Source organism: Taudactylus pleione, unplaced genomic scaffold, assembly GCF_031769625.1.
Source record: "Taudactylus pleione unplaced genomic scaffold, aTauple2 ptg000758l, whole genome shotgun sequence".
NCBI lineage: Eukaryota > Metazoa > Chordata > Amphibia > Anura > Myobatrachidae > Taudactylus > Taudactylus pleione.
Window position 1 is genome coordinate 610,618 of NW_028285160.1, and position 20,074 is coordinate 630,691.

The 20,074-nt window shown below is 46.6% G+C and overlaps 1 protein-coding gene across 1 annotated transcript in view; it reads right to left on the bottom strand.

The window, feature by feature from the left end:
• Positions 1-20,074, bottom strand: part of DNAH11 (dynein axonemal heavy chain 11) — a 361,565-nt gene that overhangs the window by 33,377 nt on the left and 308,114 nt on the right. The window contains exons 71-74 of the mRNA XM_088457375.1: positions 15,839-16,032; positions 15,506-15,654; positions 13,999-14,126; positions 4,438-4,665 (exon numbers count right to left, since the gene is read on the bottom strand). Of these exons, the coding sequence (XP_088313501.1) occupies positions 4,438-4,665; positions 13,999-14,126; positions 15,506-15,654; positions 15,839-16,032 (699 nt within the window). The remainder of the gene's footprint in view (positions 1-4,437; positions 4,666-13,998; positions 14,127-15,505; positions 15,655-15,838; positions 16,033-20,074) is intronic.

The following is a 20,074-nucleotide window of genomic DNA, read 5'->3' on the forward strand; positions in this document are numbered from 1 at the left end:
TCCTGAACCTGTAACGCCTTGGTCTTGTTCTGAGAAGGACTTGTGCAGAAAAACTGGTGGGGTGGTCTGTGCCGAAAAGACAGGGCGTACCCCTGGGAGACCACTTCTCGAACCCAGGCATCCGTGGTGGTATCGTGCCAGCACTGGGCAAATAGAAGAAGTCGGCCTCCCACTCTGAGGTCCCCCAGAGGGAGGCCCGTCCCATCAGGCCGCAGGTTTATCTTCCTGCTTGGAAGAAGGGCGCCGAGCACTCCAGGCTTGCTTCTTGGGTTTAGAGGCCGTCTTACTCGCGGACTGTCTCGGGAAGGACTGACCTTTCGCCTTACCCTGAACCCGAAAGGAACGAAAAGCCGAACTCCGAACCTTAGCAGGCAGTGCCGCCGAAGGGAGGAAGGCCGACTTGGATTTAGCCAGGGTGTCCACTATTTTGTCCAAGTCCGGACCAAATAGTAATTCCCCATTGAAAGGTAAGGCCTCCAGACCTTTCTTTGAATCAGAGTCCGCTCTCCAGGACCGCAACCATAAGGATCGGCGGGCAGACACCGCTGCAGCCGATACCCGCGAGGTCAGCAGACTAGCATCTAAAGAAGCTTCTCCAATGTAAGAAGCGGCGTCCCTCATTTGTCCCAACAACGCCCACTGGACATCCGGAGCGTCGTCCGGGAAGGTATCTTCCAATGCATTGGCCCACCCCTCAATGGCCTTGGCCACCCAGGAAATGGCCATGGACGGTCGGGCCACCGCCCCGGAGAGGGAGTAAATAGACTTTAAGCAAGTCTCAACTTTCCTGTCCGTGGGATCCTTCAGCGAGGATATCGACGGTAATGGTAAGGTGGCGCCCCGAGTTAAACGGGTGACATGGGAATCCACCGCCGGTGGAGTTTCCCATTTTTTACAATGTGCCTCAGGGAAGGGGTAATTAGAAGCCAACCGCTTCTGAGGAAGGAATCTCTTACTGGGCGCCTGCCAAGCTACCGCCATATGATCCGTCAACTGATCCGACAGGGGAAACACCGCAGAAGCCACCTTAGTTTTTTTGAAACTAGGAAACTTCGACCTAGGAACCGGTGCCTCATCCTCTATAAGAAGAATAGCTCGCACCGCCCTAACTAGTGCTCGCACATTAATGGATGACTTGGTATCCATTTCCTGGACCGAGGCGTCCGAGTCAGTGTCATCAGGGACCTCCCCATCATCTGAGGAACCCTCTGAGTCCGATACCTGAGCAGCCCGTGTCATGAGTGGGCGTTTAGAAATCCTAGAAGGCATGTCAGTCTGCAACATTGACTGAAAAGCCGAGGAAGCGGCCGCCAAATTTTGCACGGAGTTGGAGAGCACATCCACCCATGGTGGAGGCGTCGCCATAGGGGCCTGAAAAGGTACCACAGGCTGCTGCGGCACAGGGGAAGCCTGTATATACATAGGCAACCCCGCATAGGGGCCAACTAATTGAGACCCAGGAGGACTCCGCAATAACTGCGGGACACCCGGGGAATGGGGGATGGTCGGCTGGGGCACAGCCCTAGTAGGGAGAGCAGTCGGGACCGACAGACGGTCCGCAATAGACACCAGCACTTGAGAAAACATCGCCCACGGTGGTTCCTGCGCCAGAGAAGGTCTGGATGGGCCAGGAGCCACCTGGCATCGACTACACAGGCCATCCTGTGACAAATCCTCCCTATCTACTCCTGCAGAACAGCGTCCGCAGGAGGCCAACACTGGAGCCACTGAGCGCTCAACCTCCTCGTCTGACATGACAGAATATATTATATATCTGGCACCAGGGTAGAAGTAAAACGCACTCACCGGTGTGCTGAACAACAGCCCACAATATGGCACTGAGTAGCACACAACTGTATGTGACGGACCTCACAAATACGTGATCTATATAAGTGAGGTCAGTAGAAACGCCCCTCCCCCACACACCTGCAGGGCTTGTAGGAGAAGTAAAGGGATAGGTATAAGCTGACAGTAAGCGGAAAATAAGCACAGACAGGCAGCACTAGCAAAAGTCACATACCATGCAGGAAGATATACTCACTGCACCTTTACACTACAATCAACCTGCCCAGATTCAGTGTCTGGGAGGGCTATAGTGCTGTGTACGCTGTCCTTAATCAGGGGAGAGGTACACAGGGGGACCGGTCCGCGTGCTCCCTGAGATCTGCGCTGCCACTGGGAAAATGGCCGCTGGAGACCTCAGAGGAGGAGTGGCCGAGGAATCTGCAGCTCAGCGACGCCAGACTGCGTGCTGAAAGGCGCGCTGAGCTGAGGGGAGGAGCCGCTAAACAGGGAAGGCTTCCTCCCCTGGCTGGCCATAACCTCAGGGATGCTGGCTTCCCGCTTGCCCCTTTATCCCTGGTGGTCTAGTGGTCCCACGGGTTATGGGGGGGGCCCGCCGCCACTGCCAGCAGCCTCCGGTCTGTCCCCAGGACCGGAGGCTAAAGGACTGCATTTAAGGCATTTCCGCGCGCCGCCGCTAGCCAGCGACGCGCGGCTTACCTGAATCCCCGGCGACTCCGGCAGCAGTCCTGGGAGGTAGACAGAGTCCGGCTAGTACGGACTCTGCCCTCCCGCCACGATCCCCAGATCAGTACTGGCGTCGCGGCGCCAGTCGGGGATCAGAGCGGTAGCGTGGGCGTCTGTACAGACAGCCCTTCGCTGCCGTCTGTAGTAAAAATAGATTAAAACTAAATAAAATTTAACTTAAAATAAAAAGCTTCTGGGGGCTGCTCCTGCAGCCCCCCTGCGCGGTGACTGACTCCGGCCGGGCACCAGCTTACACTGAGGTGCCTGTGGCTCGGGGGCGGGGTATAGAGGAGGACCCAAGTGCATCCTGGGAGCTAAAAGCTTAACTGTGTGGTGCCCATGGATCCTGTTCCAGCTATAACCCCAAGGTCAACCCTGTGGACCCCCTATGGACTCTGAAGTAGAAAGGTCTGGAGTTGTACTGTTATTCAACTGTGAGAAGGGCTAACTGTGGCAGGGTATACTCAATGGAAGCACATGCTTTCCTGGGTATGCAGCTCATGTTTGGGTTCTTAGGTTTGGAGACGGTCTAGCGCCCCACCTCTATCAGGGAAGCAGATGGAGTAGGAGCAGAGGGACAGCACAGCAAGCCTAGTAGGAGAGGGACTGGCTCTGCGGGTGCCATCCAATGTATTCTGGAGCGCCACCTTGTGAACTTAGTGCCAAGGGGATGCGGTCATAATACAGATCGCAGGGACGCCGGCACTGAATTCTCGATACCTGTCAGAATCCTGGTGCCAATTCCGACCTCCGGTATCCCAAAGGTAAGTAGCGGGGTTAGGGGGAGGGCTAGCATTAGAGTTTAGGCACTAAGGGGAGAGTTAGGTTTAGGGTGTGGGGAGGGGGAGATTAGATTTAGGCACCAGGAAGTGGGAGGTTAGAGAGAGGGGGATGGTTAGGATACCGACCGACAGGTGTCGGTATGCTAGCCCTGTCGAGATGCCGGCATCAGGATTCTGACTGCCGGGATCCCAGGCGCCAGCATCCCATACCCAACCCATGCCAAGGATTGCCTCAGGGCCGTAGCTAGGGTAGTGCGGCAGAGCCATCGCACAGGGCACCACAGGTTAGGGGGCGCTGTTTGGGCCTGTCAAATTTCTGTTTATTATCATTCTTGCTTGTAGCTTCCTCTTATTTCATCCCCAGCATCTCCTGGCCTCTCCTATCTCTTCCCTGGCACTTCCCCATGAACCCATGGCCCTTTTTTGGGTGCATTATGTCCCTTTGAAAAATGAGGGGGGCGCCAATGCTCTTTCTGGCACAGGGCACCAAAAAGTCTAGTTACGGCTCTGGTTTGCCTACTCTAACTGTATACTAGCATAAAAGGGATATCAGTCTAAAAATTGCTTATTAAAGTTATTAGCAATCATTCATATGTTCACGCAAATAATAACTGTGCCCTGATTATCATATGGCAAAACAATAAAATGTCTAATCATATTTCTGATACTAACTCTGTCCATCAAACACTGTGGAGGCACCTATAATGTGGCTGACGCCATGGGGGGGCATTCAATTGTTTTCACTGGTGGCTCTGACAAATGGGCGCATAATGAAACAATCCAATTCTTGAACTATTCGGGTGCGACAGTCGGCATTTCTGCTCGCTGCCGCCTGAGGTGGCTAGCAGAGATGTGCGAAAAGTCCTGGACTTTAGATGGGTTTAGCTGTCTTTTACGCAGCTAAACCCGGTCTATTTTGGCATGACATGTGTGAAAATGCACGGGCGCCCAAAAATAAATTGAGTATTGTCACCCGATCTCCAGTAACTTCAGACAGGAGATAGGGCGTGATAGAACAATTAAATCTCCCCCAATCTATGAGAATGCAGCCCATAATTTATACACTATAGCTGAGCCACTGATGGTCTGCATTCTCACTAAGATCAGCTTCTCTTCTATGTCTTACCTGGTCAAAATTGTAGAGTGCGGCATGTAAGTTAGCCAGCATTCCGCTGGGTGGCTCGTTAGTGATTTTGATGGAGTTCTGTAGTATTCCCTGAGGAATAATATGTTCCTCTGGAGAGGACGCTGGCTCAGCACTGATAAAGATCCGGTAATCCTCATGGCTCCCGGTGCTGTACTTTTCTAGGAGTTTTTCCAAGGTCACCAACCATTTGGCTACTAAGTGAACATTCTATGCACATAGAAAACAAAACAAATGAAAAAGCATGTAACTAATTACAAGTGTTAATGAAGGACAGAATTTCTTGAAAGAAATAGGTCTGTAAATAAAAGCAAAAAAAAAAAAACTAATCCAAACAGCAAAAAGATTATTGTATACACAATGTACAGTAAAAACTGTGAACTGCAAACAGTTTTGCAAATTTTTTTGCTGATGTTAATATTATATATAGAATGTATTATTTATAACATTTGTTTATATAATATCAGCATACTCTGCAGCACATTGAGAAAAGACAAATGAGAAAAGACACAGCTATAAAATAAAGCTGGGTACACACTTTTTCGATTGCAGGCTGATCGGGTAAAACTGTCCCGATCAGCCGTGCAGTCTGTGCCCAGTGTGACCCCCTGTCAACCGAGTACACCATGTGCAGACATACTGTAGCACACTGCGTACGGGCTTCTATGGAATCGGGAGGTCGAACCGATAAATATTAAACAGTACATAAGATGCGACCTCCCGATCCTGACCGTTGCAGGAGCGTTAAAAGCAGTTTATCGGCTAACGCTCCTGTATCGGGACAGCGTACACACCTATACAATCCAACGGCCGGTCTCTCGATATTGTATGAATGGCTCGATGATTGTATAGGTGTGTACACTGGCGTCACAAGGGGGTTGCCGGCAGCACTGGGTGACACCATCCGAAGGGGGTGACACCAGGATGCGGAGAGAGGCAGGGAGAGATTGTGGGCTGCCCCAGCAGCTGGAGGACCACTGGGGAAGCCCACTGTGTGCCTAGAACGGGAGGCGGTAACGCCCCCAAGATTGGCACACATAAGGGGCGTGGCTTCACGGACGAGACCACACCCGTTTCAGCGAGGTCACGCCCCTTTCGGGAGCGTGCGACTGTGGCACGCAGAAGGACTCAGAGCGCCCGCACCAGGTGTCACCAAGGTAGGTGACGCCTCTGGATGTGTGCCCAGCTTAAATGGTCTATTTACTAAGCAGTGTTAGTGAAAAGTGATAAGAAAGAATAGACCCCTAAGACTGTTAACAGACATTTGCTTAATTGGGAATTCGGAGGTCGGGCTTTGTTTGAAGAGTGTGACCTCTGTGTGGGAGATTTGTAGATTGATGTTGAACCTGTGACATGTTGTGGAACCTGGTCACTACTAGAACTGGGCACACAGAGGAAGCATGGAGGAGTGCCTGTCATCACAATGGGGGTGATCTCCAATAACGAACTTATTGAGTAGGGATATAATCAGGATCCAGACGGTCAGGGTGTCGACGTTCACAATAATGAGGTCAATGGCTGGGGAGGCACATATGGAGATGGGTCTGAGTGCTGGGAGCCTGTCTCACCCCCTACTCACTGTAACTCTCCCCTCACTACACTAAGCTACAGTGTCCATTGATTATCCTACCTCCATCACTGTGTCTTCTCTTGCTCCTGCTGACTGAGCCACAATCTCTAGACAATGCAGTGCACTTCCTGGTCACATGACACATCCAAGGTGTCCATCAGTGCTCTAGGCACGCCCCCATACTCAGAGGCATGCCTCTATTAGCACTATTTCTATGCAGCTTACTGCCCGTGGTGATGCCCTCCACCAGCTCTGCAAGTAGTGTCTGACTATACAGAAGCGAGGCTGAGCTGTTGCTGCCTCAACTTTCGTCTCCCTGCAGTCCCTGAGAGCTCCACAAAGCTGGTGAGTGTTAATTATAAAAATGATTACAATAAACAAAGACAACGTTTACAGGTTATAAATATCTTCTTTGTATTATTCTAATCATTTTTATATCAAATCTCAGGAGTATAATAGGGGAGGCTCTGCCTCCCCTGTCTACCCTGACTGCACATCCCTGCACAATACAGACAGCGGCATCTCGACGATTAGAATCCTAACTCATTCCAGTGGTAAGTATAAGGGTTAGGATGAGGCTTAGGGTTAGGCACTGGGGGGTGGGGGGGGGGCTAGGATTATGGAGCATACACACAGTCAGATTTTTCTTCAGATCTGAACGATAACAATTTAAAAAATCGTTCAATCGTTCATATCTGAAGGAAAATCTGACATATCTGTCATATGAACGATTTGAACGATGCGCGTTCCCGATGGTCAGATAACGATATCTGACATCTGCTGTGTTTGCAGTCAGACTTGGACAATTCCATACATTTTAATGCAGTCATAAATCGTTCAATTGTTCAAATCGTTCAAATCTTTGGTAAAATCGTTCAAATCTTTCATCTGACAGATCTGACAAATCTGACCGTGTGTATGCTCCATTAGGCTGCGGGATAGGAGGATTTGGGTTAGGCTGCAAGAAGGGGTGGTTTACGGTTAGGATGCGGGAGGGGTGGGTTAGGCTTAAGATGGCCACACACTAGACCAACTTACATCCAACCAGCCAACTTGTTGATTGGTTGGAATGAAAATCTGGTAAGGAATGGGAGTAACTGATGATCAGCAATTTGCTCCTAAATGCCAGAAAACAGATGAAAATGGCCGTCAGACAAGTTTGTTATATGTTTGATCTAAACAATTTGTTCAAACAATAGTTTTTGTCCATTTTCCGCCATTTGGGAGCAAATTGCTGATTGTCATTTGCTTTCATTCCTTGCCAGATTTTCATTACAACCAGTCAACTAGTTGGCTGGTTGGACAGATAATCTTTAGATGTGTGGCCAGCTTTAGGCTGTGGGACAGGTTAGGCTGCGAGACGGGAGTGTTAGGTTGTGGGAGGGGTGGGTTAGGGTTAGGTTGCGAGAGGGGTGGGTTAGGGTTAGGCTGCAGTAGGGGTGGGGTAAGGGTTCAAATATTTACCTAAATCTGTCAGGATTTTGACAGACAGGATTGCCAGTATTCTGACCGTCGGTATCCTGACTGCTGGGATCCCGTACCCAACCCATTGAATATTTATAATGCAAAGAAAAAACATCCTCCTTGGCAAAGTACAGGTATAAAAAATAAAGAGTGTACAATATGTACCCTTTAGAAAAAACACAGTTACAAGATGTTATACAACAAAAACACATTTATTAAAATTAAATAGACAAATAATAACTTTCCTGATACTGTACCTTCTGGTGGCAATATAAGCATATATTACAGTTTTTCCTAAACTATGTACTTGTGAGATAAAAATGTCAGTGGACATGAATGGAATTTGATAGTTTACCTCGCCTCCCCTAATTACTATAATCAGTCTTTTAGGGGGTTGTCGCAGTACTGTTAGTTTGTGAAACAATGTTACTGCATTAACATTCCTCTGTACTGCAGGGAAGGTGATATTTAAACAGGGTTGCAGATAAATAACCATCTCCGCAATTATCTTACTATCTATTGGACCATATGAATTAGTAGGTTATAGACTGCAGAAAAATGTTTTAGGATTGAGCAGATATCAGGGTTGAGCTGTGATATTCACAATGGGACAGAGATGGGAACTGACCATGTGACATACCTCCCAAATGTCACTATTGCACTGGGACAGTCCTGAAACATGGACCTCACAATACTTATAGGGTAAAGCAGGAAAGTACAGTCAGGTGCATAAATATTGGGACATTGACAGAATTTTCATATTTTGGCCTCTATTCACCACCACAATGGCTTTGAAATGAAACAAACAAGATGTGCTTTGACTGCAGACTTTCAGATTTAATTTGAGGGTAATTACATCCATATCAGGTGAACGGTGTAGGAATTACAACGGTTTCTATATGTGCCTCCCACTTTTTAAGGGGCCAAAAGTAATGGGACAAACTAAACAATCCTAAATCTAACTTTCACTTTTTAATACTTTGTTGCAAATCCTTTGCAGGCAATTACAGCCTGAAGTCTGGAACGCATAGACATCACCAGACGCTGGGTTTCATCCCTGGTGATGCTCTGCCAGGCCTCTACTGCAAATGTCTTCAGTTCTTGCTTGTTCTTGGGGTATTTTCCCTTCAGTTTTGAATTTACAGCCTTAAAACTGCTCAGAATAGTGTGAACATGGTTTTTAAAATTTACAGCCATGGCCAAAAGTTTTGAGAATGATCCAAGTATTGGTTTTCACAAAGTTTGCTGCTTCAGTGTTTTTAGACCTTTTTGTCAGATGTTACTATGGTATACTGAAGTAAAATTACAAGCATTTCATAAGTGTCAAAGGCTTTTATTGACAATTACATTGTTTATGCAAAGAGTTAATATTTGCAGTGTTGACCCTTCTTTTTCAAGACCTCTGCAATTCGCCCTGGCATGCTGTCAATCAACTGGGCTACATGCTGACTGATGGCCGCCCATTCTTGCCTTATCAATGCTTGGAGTTTGTCAGCATTTGTGAGTTTTTGTTTGTCCACCAGCCTCTTGAGGATTGACCACAAGTTCTCAATGGGATTAAGGTCTGGGGAGGTTCTTGGCCATGGACCCAAAATTTCAATGTTTTGTTCCCCGAGCCACTTAGTAATCACTTTTGCCTTATGGCAAGGTGCTCCATCATGCTGGAAAAGGCATTGTTCGTCACCACATTGTGCTTGGATGGTTGGGAGAAGTTGCTCTTGGAGGATATTTTGGTACCATTCTTTATTCATGGCTGTGTTCTTAGCCAAGGGAGTGGGATCACTCACAATTTTGCCTGAGAAGCAACCCCACACATGGACGGTCTCAGGATGCTTTACTTTTGGCATGATATCAACTGCAATTTCATTATTATATTACCCACAACCAGCTTCAATCCATAAAACTTCAAAAGTATATCCGGCATAAATGGTAGTTCAGTAAGTAGATTCCACTAACTCCATTGTCAATAGCATTAACTCACTGACCTGAAGCCATCCATGGTCAGATTAGCAGCCTCCACCAGTGCTGCATTTGGTTGAATGAGTATGAAGAGTGAACTACACAGGTTGTGACGACTGCGTATTGCACCCACTTCTAGTCAGTGCAATTGAAAAAGAGAGTGGATAAAGGGATTATGTAACAATTTTATGAAAAATTACTTTAACGGATGAAGGTGTTATGACCTAGGGATCATAGTAACAATTATTTAAAATGTTGGTAGTCTATTTACTGATATATTTTGTGGATATAAGTGCTATGTTCAATTAATGTCAAATTTATCTTTAACTGTAAATATATTTCTTCTAAATGTAACATAACACCTTCATCCACTCACCTCTTCAAGTAACCTTTCAATGTGTGGGAAGAAAGTTCATTTCCTGAAGGAAAACTGCCACAAAACACACAGGCAGGGCCTTGGTAGGTGTTTAATTCCTGGCCCAGTGCTGTGAGACAGCATTACTAACCACTGTGCCACATAATTGACAATTGCTGCCATAAACTGGGCCTTTATCTCTGCCAGTGTGGGATCTGCAACACAGAGTCCTCTCCTGGGGAAGAGGGGGGGGGGGGGGGGGGGGAAGAGTCGCGCAGGTGGTTCCACTCCTTGATGTTCAAAGCCAAATTTAGAAGCACTGTACAGCAGGGGGCCGAGTCTTGTTGTCACAATTCAATGCAAATGTGGGGAGACCAGCCCACTCTTTTGAGAATCCGGAAAGCCCCTCAAAATGATGACATTCCGTCAAAGCTCATGAGTAAGATCTGCAGTATATTTGGGTTTTGAGGCCTCCATCAATATCATGTCTGAAGCCTGGGGCTCAATTTGAGCAGCTGCCACGGATCTTTCCCCAATGTGGCAGTAGCAGACCAGCTTGCCTTTTGCTGATCTTTCTTCTTGTTTCTTCTTGCTGCTCCTGGATGTAACGTCAGCAGTTAAGCAGTGTTTTACATTGCATTAGCCAAAAAAACATGAGTAGCCCTAGCTGCATGCCAAGATAATTTACAGGAAATGGTGAATGGAGGGGAAGTGACAGCCCAGACTACTAACTTTACAAAATTAATTGATCATGTATGTCAGCTGTAAACTCCTGCAAACAGTAGATGAGGATCAACTGGATCACCTTCAGGGGATGTCCAGAAGACTCCCAAATTTTGGCAAGTTCTCCCAAACTTGAGAGAGTAGGACACACTTCTAGATCCTATACATATCCTAGTGGAGGCTGGATGATATCATGGTGGGGCCTCCACATCATGGCCCCACCCCTCATATGATACCAATAATGATATTATTGATTATGGAAAATGCGTGATTGCGCAGAAAGGGTGGTTCCATGACGATGCATGCACCTTGTTAGCTACAGAACAAATTATCTTGGTGAAGGCTACAGTATAATTTGACACCACTTGATAGAAGGAATAAATCAGCAGTATACTGAGAAAAACAGGGTCATATAGGTTTATATGTTTTGTAAAAGATTTAGGGAAAGACACACCTTGAAGAAATTGTTTGTAAAAGACTTAAAAGAGGATTTTTGGTACTTACCGTTGAATCCTTTTCTCTGTGTCAGGCTGGGGGACACTGGACCATGGGTTATAGGTGGGAAGGTGTGGATTTGGCACTGAAATCTATAACACCTCCCCTCTGCAACCCTTGACTTCAGTACAACTTAAAAAGTGCCTGGTAAGGAGAAGCAATACTCAGTGACACTGTCACCCCGAAAAATAACAAAACTTGTGGTCAATTAGGACCCAAATCATAACTCATACTCAATACGACTGAGCGTGAGGGAGGGAACTCAGAGAAAAGGATTCAATGGTATCTTTCCTCAAGCTGGGGGACACTGGACCATGGGATGTTCAAAAGCCACCCCCAGGGGAGGGAACGCTCAGGTTGCCTGACTGGAGAACTGTACATCCAAAATGGGCGTCACCGGAGGCAAAAATATGAAACCTGTAGAACCGCGCAAACGGTTGGACAGAGGACCAGATAGCTGCGTGACAAACTTATTCAGCTGAGGCCTCGTGACCCGCCGCCCAGGAGGCCACCACAGCCCGAGTGGAATGAGCCGACACCTTGGCTGGTGCCGGGCACCACGCATCAGAATAAGCCTTTGAGATCACCGAGCGATGCCCTCTTGCAATGGTCTGCTTTGTGGCTGTCCAGCCACGTTTGTGGGCGTCGCAGAGGACCAATAGAGAGTCCGTCCGACGTAAGTCTGAAGTTCTGTCTAAGTAAGTTCGTAGGGCCCGGACTACATCCAACAGTGACAGGTCCCCTGAAGACTGTGAAGGTGAGAAAACAGAAAAAATAATTTCCTGGTTCAAGTGGAAAGATTAAACCACTTTCGGTTGAAAAGAAGGAATTGTTCTGAGAACATCCCTGTCATCATGGAAAACAAGAAAAGGTGGCTTGCATGACAAGGCCCCCAACTCAGAGACCCGCCGAGCCGAGGCAATGGCCATAAGAAAAAACACTTTCCACGTGACAAACCGAATGTCCACAGTTTCCAAAGGCTCAAACGGAGCCTGCTTAAGAGCCGACAGAACCAGGGGCAAATCCCATGGCGCTACCGGCGGCTGAAACGGAGGCTGCACTCATAAGACCCCCTGTAAAAAAGTCTGCACCTCTGGGAGGAGAGCCAGACGTTGCTGAAAGTAAATGGATAGAGCCGAAATCTGTACCTACAAAAGATTGAAGCTGTAAGCCAGCTTCCAAACCACCCTGCAGAAACGGTAAAAGCCTTGGAAGGCGGAACTGGGCAGTATGCACTCCACGCCACTCACACCACATAATATGTTTCCCAAACCCTGTGGTAGTTCTGCGCAGAAACCTACTTCCGCGCCCAAAGCATGGTCCCGATGACTGAAGGGGAAAAACCCTTAGCCTTTAAAAGCTCGGTCTCAACAACCAGTCTGTTAAAGCCAACTGAGGCAGGTCCTCATGACAGAATAGTCCCAGGAGAAGAAGATCTGGTCACAACTGAAGAAGCCAACCTGGACCTGCGGCTAGCTTGAGGACCGTGGCGAACCACAACTGGAGCGGCCTGTTTGGAGCCACTAGGATGACTGAAACCTGCTTGCTCCCTGACTCGACAGAGTACTCTTGGTAGCATGGGAATTGGGAGAAAAGATGTAGGCCAGACGAAGTTCCAGGGAACTGTCATGGCATCCACTGCGAATGCCAAAGGATATCTGGACCTCGCACAAAATTGAGGGACCTTGCAATTGTGGCGAGACGCCATCAGGTCCACCTCTGGCAGCCCCCACCTCTGGACCAACTGCTGGAAAACCTCCGGGTGGAGAGACCACTACCCTGGTAGGAAAGTGGTCCTGCTGAGGTAGTCTGCCTCCCAATTCTCTACCCCCAGTATGAAGACCGCTGAAATTGCCGGTACAAACGTCTCTGCCCAAGTGAGAATGAGACTTGCCTCTGCCATGGCAAGCGCGCTTTTGGTTCTGCCCTAGTGGTTTACATACGCCACCGCCGTGGCGTTGTCTGATTGGATCCTCACTGGCTGGCGGGCCTGGGCCCTGCACAGGGCCAGATAAATGGCCCGGAGCTCCAGCACATTTATCGAAAAACCTATCTCCGATGACGACCAGGTCCAGTGGAGACAGAGGTTCTCCGTCATCGCTCCCCAACCACTGAGACTTGCGTCTGTGGTGACAATGATCCAGTTGGGAGTAACCAGGGACCGACCCTGGAGAAGGTGATCGGTAAACAGCCACCAGAAAAGTGACTGACGAGTGCTGTCTGACAGAACCAGCAACTGAGAGGAGAGGTCGTCCGAGCAGCCTGTCCAATTCTGGAGAATCTCCCACTGGAGAATCCGTGAATGGAAGCGGCCGTACTGGATGGTCTCGAAGGTAGAGACCATCGTACCCAGTAACTTCATGCCCAGCTAGATGGATGGCGAAGGGCAGACAGCACTTTCCTGACTAAGTCCTGAAGGGCCCGAGCTTTGGGCTTGGGAAACAAAACTCTTTGTAGTGCTGTATCGAAGACCACCCCCAGAAACATCAGACGTTGGTAAGGCGTGAGGTGACTCTTCTCGAGATTCAGTATCCAACCGTGATACTGTAACACCTGAACTGTGTGATCCAGGTGGAGCTGTAGTTGAGCTGTGGAAACTGGAGCATCCGGAAGAAAACCCACACAAACACAAGAAGAACATATAACTCTACAGATGGGGCCTTGGTGGAAATCAAAACCCCTAGACATCAGTGAGGTAGTAATGCCAACCACTATGCTAATCGTGCTGTAACTAAAATATTTTCTTACTTAAAGTGTTTTTTTTGGATAACAGAAGAAACCCCAAATACTTACATGCCTCTTTCAACTCCCCTCCAGGATGGGAGATTTAATTTGAAAAAACGAAAAACAAAACCGTCTTTGCTCTCATTTACCAATATATTTAAAATGCTAACCTTGAATTTATAAAGATGATGAATGTTAAGTAATTTGAACTATGTACTAACTGTAAATCTGATGACATGACACCAGTACTCACCTGCAGGATCACCCAGTGTCCTTGCTCAGCAGCTGTCTCCATTGTTTCTTCTGCTACTTTCTCTTGTCCCTGGCCAAGTGATATGTTATGGAATTTTCCAGAATCGATGGTGAAGCCAAGTTTATTGCCTAAAAATATATACATTGTTTTTATTTACTAGACCAGGGGTGTCAAACTCGTGGCCATCCAGCTGCTGTGGGACTACATATCCAAGCATGACCTGTCACAGTTTTAGCATGCCCTAATAGCAAAGCTGTGGCAGTGCATGCTGGGACGTGTAGTTCCACTGCAACCGGAGGGCCGTAAGTGTGACACAAATGGACTAGACAGTCTGTATGAAGTTTTATTGAAGTATACATGTATTCTGCAGTTTGCATCTCTCAGTTTGAAATAGCTCACAGCCATACATCCAGAACTAGAGCTTACCTTTCATGTGATGTATCAGTGATTATATATGTACTTAGGAAAGAGTAGTATATTTCTAGAATGTGAGAACATGAAAGAGCTATCTAGGGTAGTCTTAGAGTTTTAGCCAAGTCTATGGGTAGGATTGCAGTATTAGTGAGAACTTATTCTAATATTGCTGATAGTGGTAATGTTTGGTGGAAGTTTAGATTTAGTTGTTGGTCACAACTAGAGCTATGTTAGGGCTACTATTTTTCTTTTATTTAATGTAGTAGATCTTAGGATAGCCTATCAGGTAACACACCTTAAAAATGGCATATATTACAAAAGCTCATCAAAGCTACTTTATCTCTCACAATTAAACAGCTTTGAAATACTGTATACTGTATACCATGTTTGAGGTGTGTTGCCGGAGAAGGTATCTCTTTTATTATCAGATATATGTTAGGAAACTGCACGAGACCACAAACCATATGTAGAGCGCCACTACTTCAGACTGGAAGTGAAAGATGGGGATTTAGGGCCTCATTCAGAGGCGGTCGGAGGATGCAAGCGGTCGCTCAGAAACTGGGCGGCCGCTTGCATCCTGACCGCCCGCCTCTGTTGCGGTCGTTAGGCTGTGGGTTAACACCCACAGCTCTAACGACCGCTCCGGTGATGGTCGCGATGGTCAGAGACCATCGCGACCATCGGGGCTTACGACGAGACCCTAGGGTAGGGTCTCCCTTGTCGTAAGCCCCGGAGAGCTTCTGGCTCTGTCTGAGCCGGAAGCTCTCCACTGACATCAGTGGGGCCGCCCCCAAACGGTAGGCGTTCCCATGGGAACGCCTCCGTTTGGGCTGCCACCCCCCCGGCCCGCCTTCCAAACGGGGCGAGCTGTCAATCAACATCGACAGCTCGCCCCCTTTGGATCGAGACCCGCTACGACCGGCGCTGCCGGTCGTAGCGGGTCTCACGCATGCGCACGCCGGCGCCGTCGTGCGCATGCTCTGTGGGGGGCCATCGACCCAGTCCGAGCGCATCGGCGCTAAGGACCGGGTCTGAATGACCCCCTTACTCCCTGTAACATTTCCTTTGTTGATATACAGAATAAGAGAATTACCCAGTGTCTCCAAGTCTTTGAGAGGGTTCACCCCAGGAGACAGGATGAAGAAAACAGGTGTTGCTGGATTGGTCTCTTCATAGGATTTGGCCAAATTTGGTCGTGCACCCTCCACGTATTTTGATCCTAGTTTTTCCTCCACAAAATTTCTGTTGAATTGCACAGAGATTCAGGTTAGCCAATGTGAAATTGTATTGTGTATACAGCTTTGTAACAGTAGACTGATGTTATAGTGAAAAACAGTGTGTGTTGTTTCGGCTGCTAAACAAACACCTAAATAAGAATACAAGGACACAAAAAACATGAAACTGGAAAGATACATAAACTAGAAACCTTATTGCGTAGGTCATTCTGTCTGGTCGTAGCGCTCTCAATATTATCAGTTTCTGTAATGAGCTTTTGTTTTTCCACTCCTGTGGGAACCTTTCCTTCTCCGGACATTCTGACTCCACCAACTTTTTCCACCGTTTTGCTGATCCTTCAATATCTCTGTCTAACCCTCTGAATTCATCCAGTGTAGAAATCATCTAGAAAAGACCACAATGACACCTAAATCATAAGGCACTTATGCAGACATAAAACGGTTACTGTTTTTTTTCAGATGGTGTCTATTATATCTATCAGGCCATAATTAGAGCATGTAATTTCCTAGAACAGTGCTATAAAAGTACTTAAGAGGGCTGTACATGTTATAACTATGTGCTAGAGGGCCAAATACAATTTAAAACAAGCAGGACCTAGAAGACAGTTTCTAGAAGTTAACAGGGATAGTGGGGGCAACTAAAAAGCCTCGGTGGAGGAGGGGGGGGGGGCATTTGGCCATAGACCACCAGGTGGACACCTCTGTCCAAAAATACAACACAATAGTTCATTCACTTAACATGTTATTAACTAAGTAGCTCTAGGTGAGTAGATCTGAACTCAATATTTCAAGCAATGTTATTTATGGGACGCCTCTTACCCTATACACTAAAGGGGCACATCCACTAGGCGACAATGAAAAGACTGAACGATAACAATATCGTATCGTTCAGTCGTTCATTGTACTGTGCAGTGCCTATACTGAACGATATATTGTTCAGTGTAGGCACTCTCCATCATCCCCGAACATGGCCAATCTGTCGTTATCGGCAGATTATACATAAGAAATGGACATACATGTGTGTTTTAACACATATCTGTCTGGCGGACTTCACAGTAAATTATATTGTGATATAATAGTGTATTGTTAGTGTATAAATTATAATATAAATTAGAATAAACACTGATATGTAAAACCACATGTCTGCCTTTATTGGGGATCAAATGATTGACAGGTATATACCTACAATCTGCAATGGGTACAATGACTGGGCAGTGCCACAGTGGGATGCCTGCTGGTTAGATGAGGAGAGGGGGGGGGAGAGAGGGTGGGGGGGTGTAGAGTGGTAATGTCTTATGTCCTGCTCCTAAGGTAACCAGGTAAGGGGTGGATGTCCCACACCCCCTTGTTATGTGAGTACCAGAAGTTGGTCAATCGTGATAAGTTCAGTCTCAGAATGGAGTCAAATACGATAGTCCGTGGTGAGGCCTCACCTAGTCCGTCGTCTTCTCAAGTCACTGACTTTATTTCATTTTCTATGTTTAATCCATAAGGGGCAAGGGTTGTTAACTCTATAATCCATTTTAGTTCTTCCTTGTTTATTTTCCTATCATAATCTCCCCCCCTCCAATTTTTTTGGATCTGCTCAATTCCTACACAATCGAGACCGGTGGGGTCCTGATTGTGTCGGTCCTTCAAGTGTTGAGATAGATTGTGTGTCTCAAGTCCCTTTCTAATGTTTCTAATATGCTCAGAAATACGAACCTTTAGTTTTCTTGTGGTCCTTCCCACATACTGTTGTCCGCATGGGCATGTAATAAGATACACTACTCCTATGCTGTTACAGGAGAGGTGATCTTTGATTTTAAATGTGTTATGGTTGCAGTTTGAGGAAAAGGACACTCTACCTTTAGTAGATTTCGGACTAAGGGCCTGATTCAGACCCGCTCGCGAGTGCTCGCAAGCGGGTCGATGGTGCCCAAGTGCACATGACAGAGGCGGCTCCATCGTGCGCATGCGCGACACCCGAATAACGACGGCCAAGCCGTCGTTAAGGGTCTCGCACCAAAGGGGGCGTGCTGTTGATGGTGATTGACAGCATGCCCCCTACCGTCTGGGTCCGGCCCCACTGACATCACTAGTGATGTCAGTGGGAGTGCTTTTGGCTCTGATAGACCGCAGGGTCTCGTCGCAAGCCTGATGGTCGTGATGGTCTTGACCATCGCGACCATCAGTTTGGCCGCTCGCTATAGCTGTGGGTGGTCACCCACAGCTATGCGAGCGGCCAGGAGGGAGCTCCAAAAAGGAGAAGGGACGGCCCTGATTCAGAGCGAACGCTGTGTCAGAGCGTCCGGCTCTGAATCAGGGCCTAAGTTTGCAGAATTGACATCTACCACAAAAGAACCCTGGATTTAATTTTTGGCCTAGTAGCGTTTTTTGTGTCAATGTCTTGGTTTTTATGTGGTTATGCACTAGTTTTTGTTTCAAATCAGGCGCTTTCCTAAATATTAGTTTAGGTCTTGTTGGGAGGAGGTCGTTGAGGGTCTTGTCCCCTAGGAGTATGTGTCAATGTCTCTGAATTATGTGGTTTAGATGTCTATGGTCCTTATTGTACTGGGTAATAAATGGCATGTTGGGTTTACCAGTTACAGTGAATCTGTCTATATAGTTCAACAGGGGGATCCTACCTTCATCTTCTACTCTCTTGAAAGCATTATGTACCTTTTCTTGGTTGTAGCCTTTCTCTATGAATTGTTTTACGAGTGTTTGTCCCTATGTGTGATAGTCTGATATTTCACTGCAATTCCTTCCTATCCTCTTAAATTGGCTTAAAGGCATATTACTCAGCCAGTTAGGATGATGGCCACTTTCTGACAGTATAAAACTGTTCACGTCCACAGGTTTTTGGTATGTCTTGGTTCCTATTTTACCGTTCTCAATATAAATAGTAATATCTAAAAAATGTACCTCGGACTTGCTATAGTGGGTGGTAAAACTAAGGTGATTACTGTTGTGATTTAGGTACTTGAGAAATTCATTAAGCCGACATTCATCTCCCTGCCATATAAACAGGACGTCGTCTATATAGCGACGCCAGAGGACTAGGTTTGCCCCAAACTCATGCCTAGACCAGATGTTGAGGTCTTCCCACCTACTCAAGAATAGGTTGGCATAGCTTGGGGCAAACCTAGTCCCCATTGCCGTACCTGTGTCCTGTCTGTAAAAGGACCCCTCAAACCAGAAATAATTGTGTTTTAAAATTAATTGAATACAATCTATAATGAATTGAGTCTGTTGTTTATCCATACCGGGGTCTTGTTCTAGAAAGTATTCAGCTGCTTCTGTTCCTTGGTTATGATCTATTACTGAATATAGGGATGTTATGTCACTCGTGCATAACCAATAGTCTCCCTGCCACACAAACCCTTCTAAAGTCCTCAAGATATCTGTTGCATCACGTATGTGTGATCTTTGATTTTTTTACATATGTTTGTAGAAAAAAATCTATATATTGTGACATATTGCTGGTTAGTGAATTTATCCCCGATATTATGGGGCGACCCGGTGGTTTATTTGGGTTTCTTTTGAATCTTGGGTAGGTAATATATGACCGGAATTACTGGATGTTGGTTGTTCAAGTACTTGTGCTCTTTATCATTCAATATGTCTTTATCTAAACTCTCCTTTAGTAGCCTTTGTAGCTCCAGTTGGTACTGGGTGGTTGGATCTTTTGGTAGTTTGGTATATGTGTTTCTGTCACTCACCAGCCTGGTGCACTCTTCTAAATAGTCTTGTTTGTTCATGAGGACTTTTCCCCCCCCCAATATCTGCTGGCTTGATTACTAATTCTGTATTAGTACTAAGATCTTGTAACGCTTTTCTTTCTTTATTGATTATGTTCATGTTGGTTGCGGTTTTGCATATATTTTTTCAATATCTTTAGTGACCAGTTTTTCAAATGTCTCTACCAGTGATCCTTTCATATACGCTGGATAGAAAGTAGATGGTGGTCTTAGAGTTGTGTGTTTGAAATTATTTTCTGTCTGTGGTGGATCTGGCCTTATGGATGGATTTTTACTGTAGTATTTGGCTAATGTCAATTTTCTTGTAAACCGATGTAAATCTAGATAGGTTTCAAACTTGTTCATGCCTTTCGTGGGGGCAAACTTCAGTCCCTTATCCAGCAGAGAAATGTGTTCCTTTTCTAAATGCATGTTACTCAGATTAAAGATGCCCGCCCCTTTCGTAATACTCAAGGATGCTCGTGATACTCTTGCTGTCTTAGATGTTTTGCCTGCCCTTCCTCTGCATCCCCTTCTAGTTTCCTTTTGGTGTTGGGTGTTTGTGTCACATTGCAGGCTGGTAGGCCTGCTTCCAATTCTAAAAAATGTGACCCCCATGTTTTTGTAGCGGTATTGTCTTGATTGTTTGCCTCTTTTGATGTATTACTAGGTTCAGCAATGTCAGCTCTATCTTTCATTCGGGTC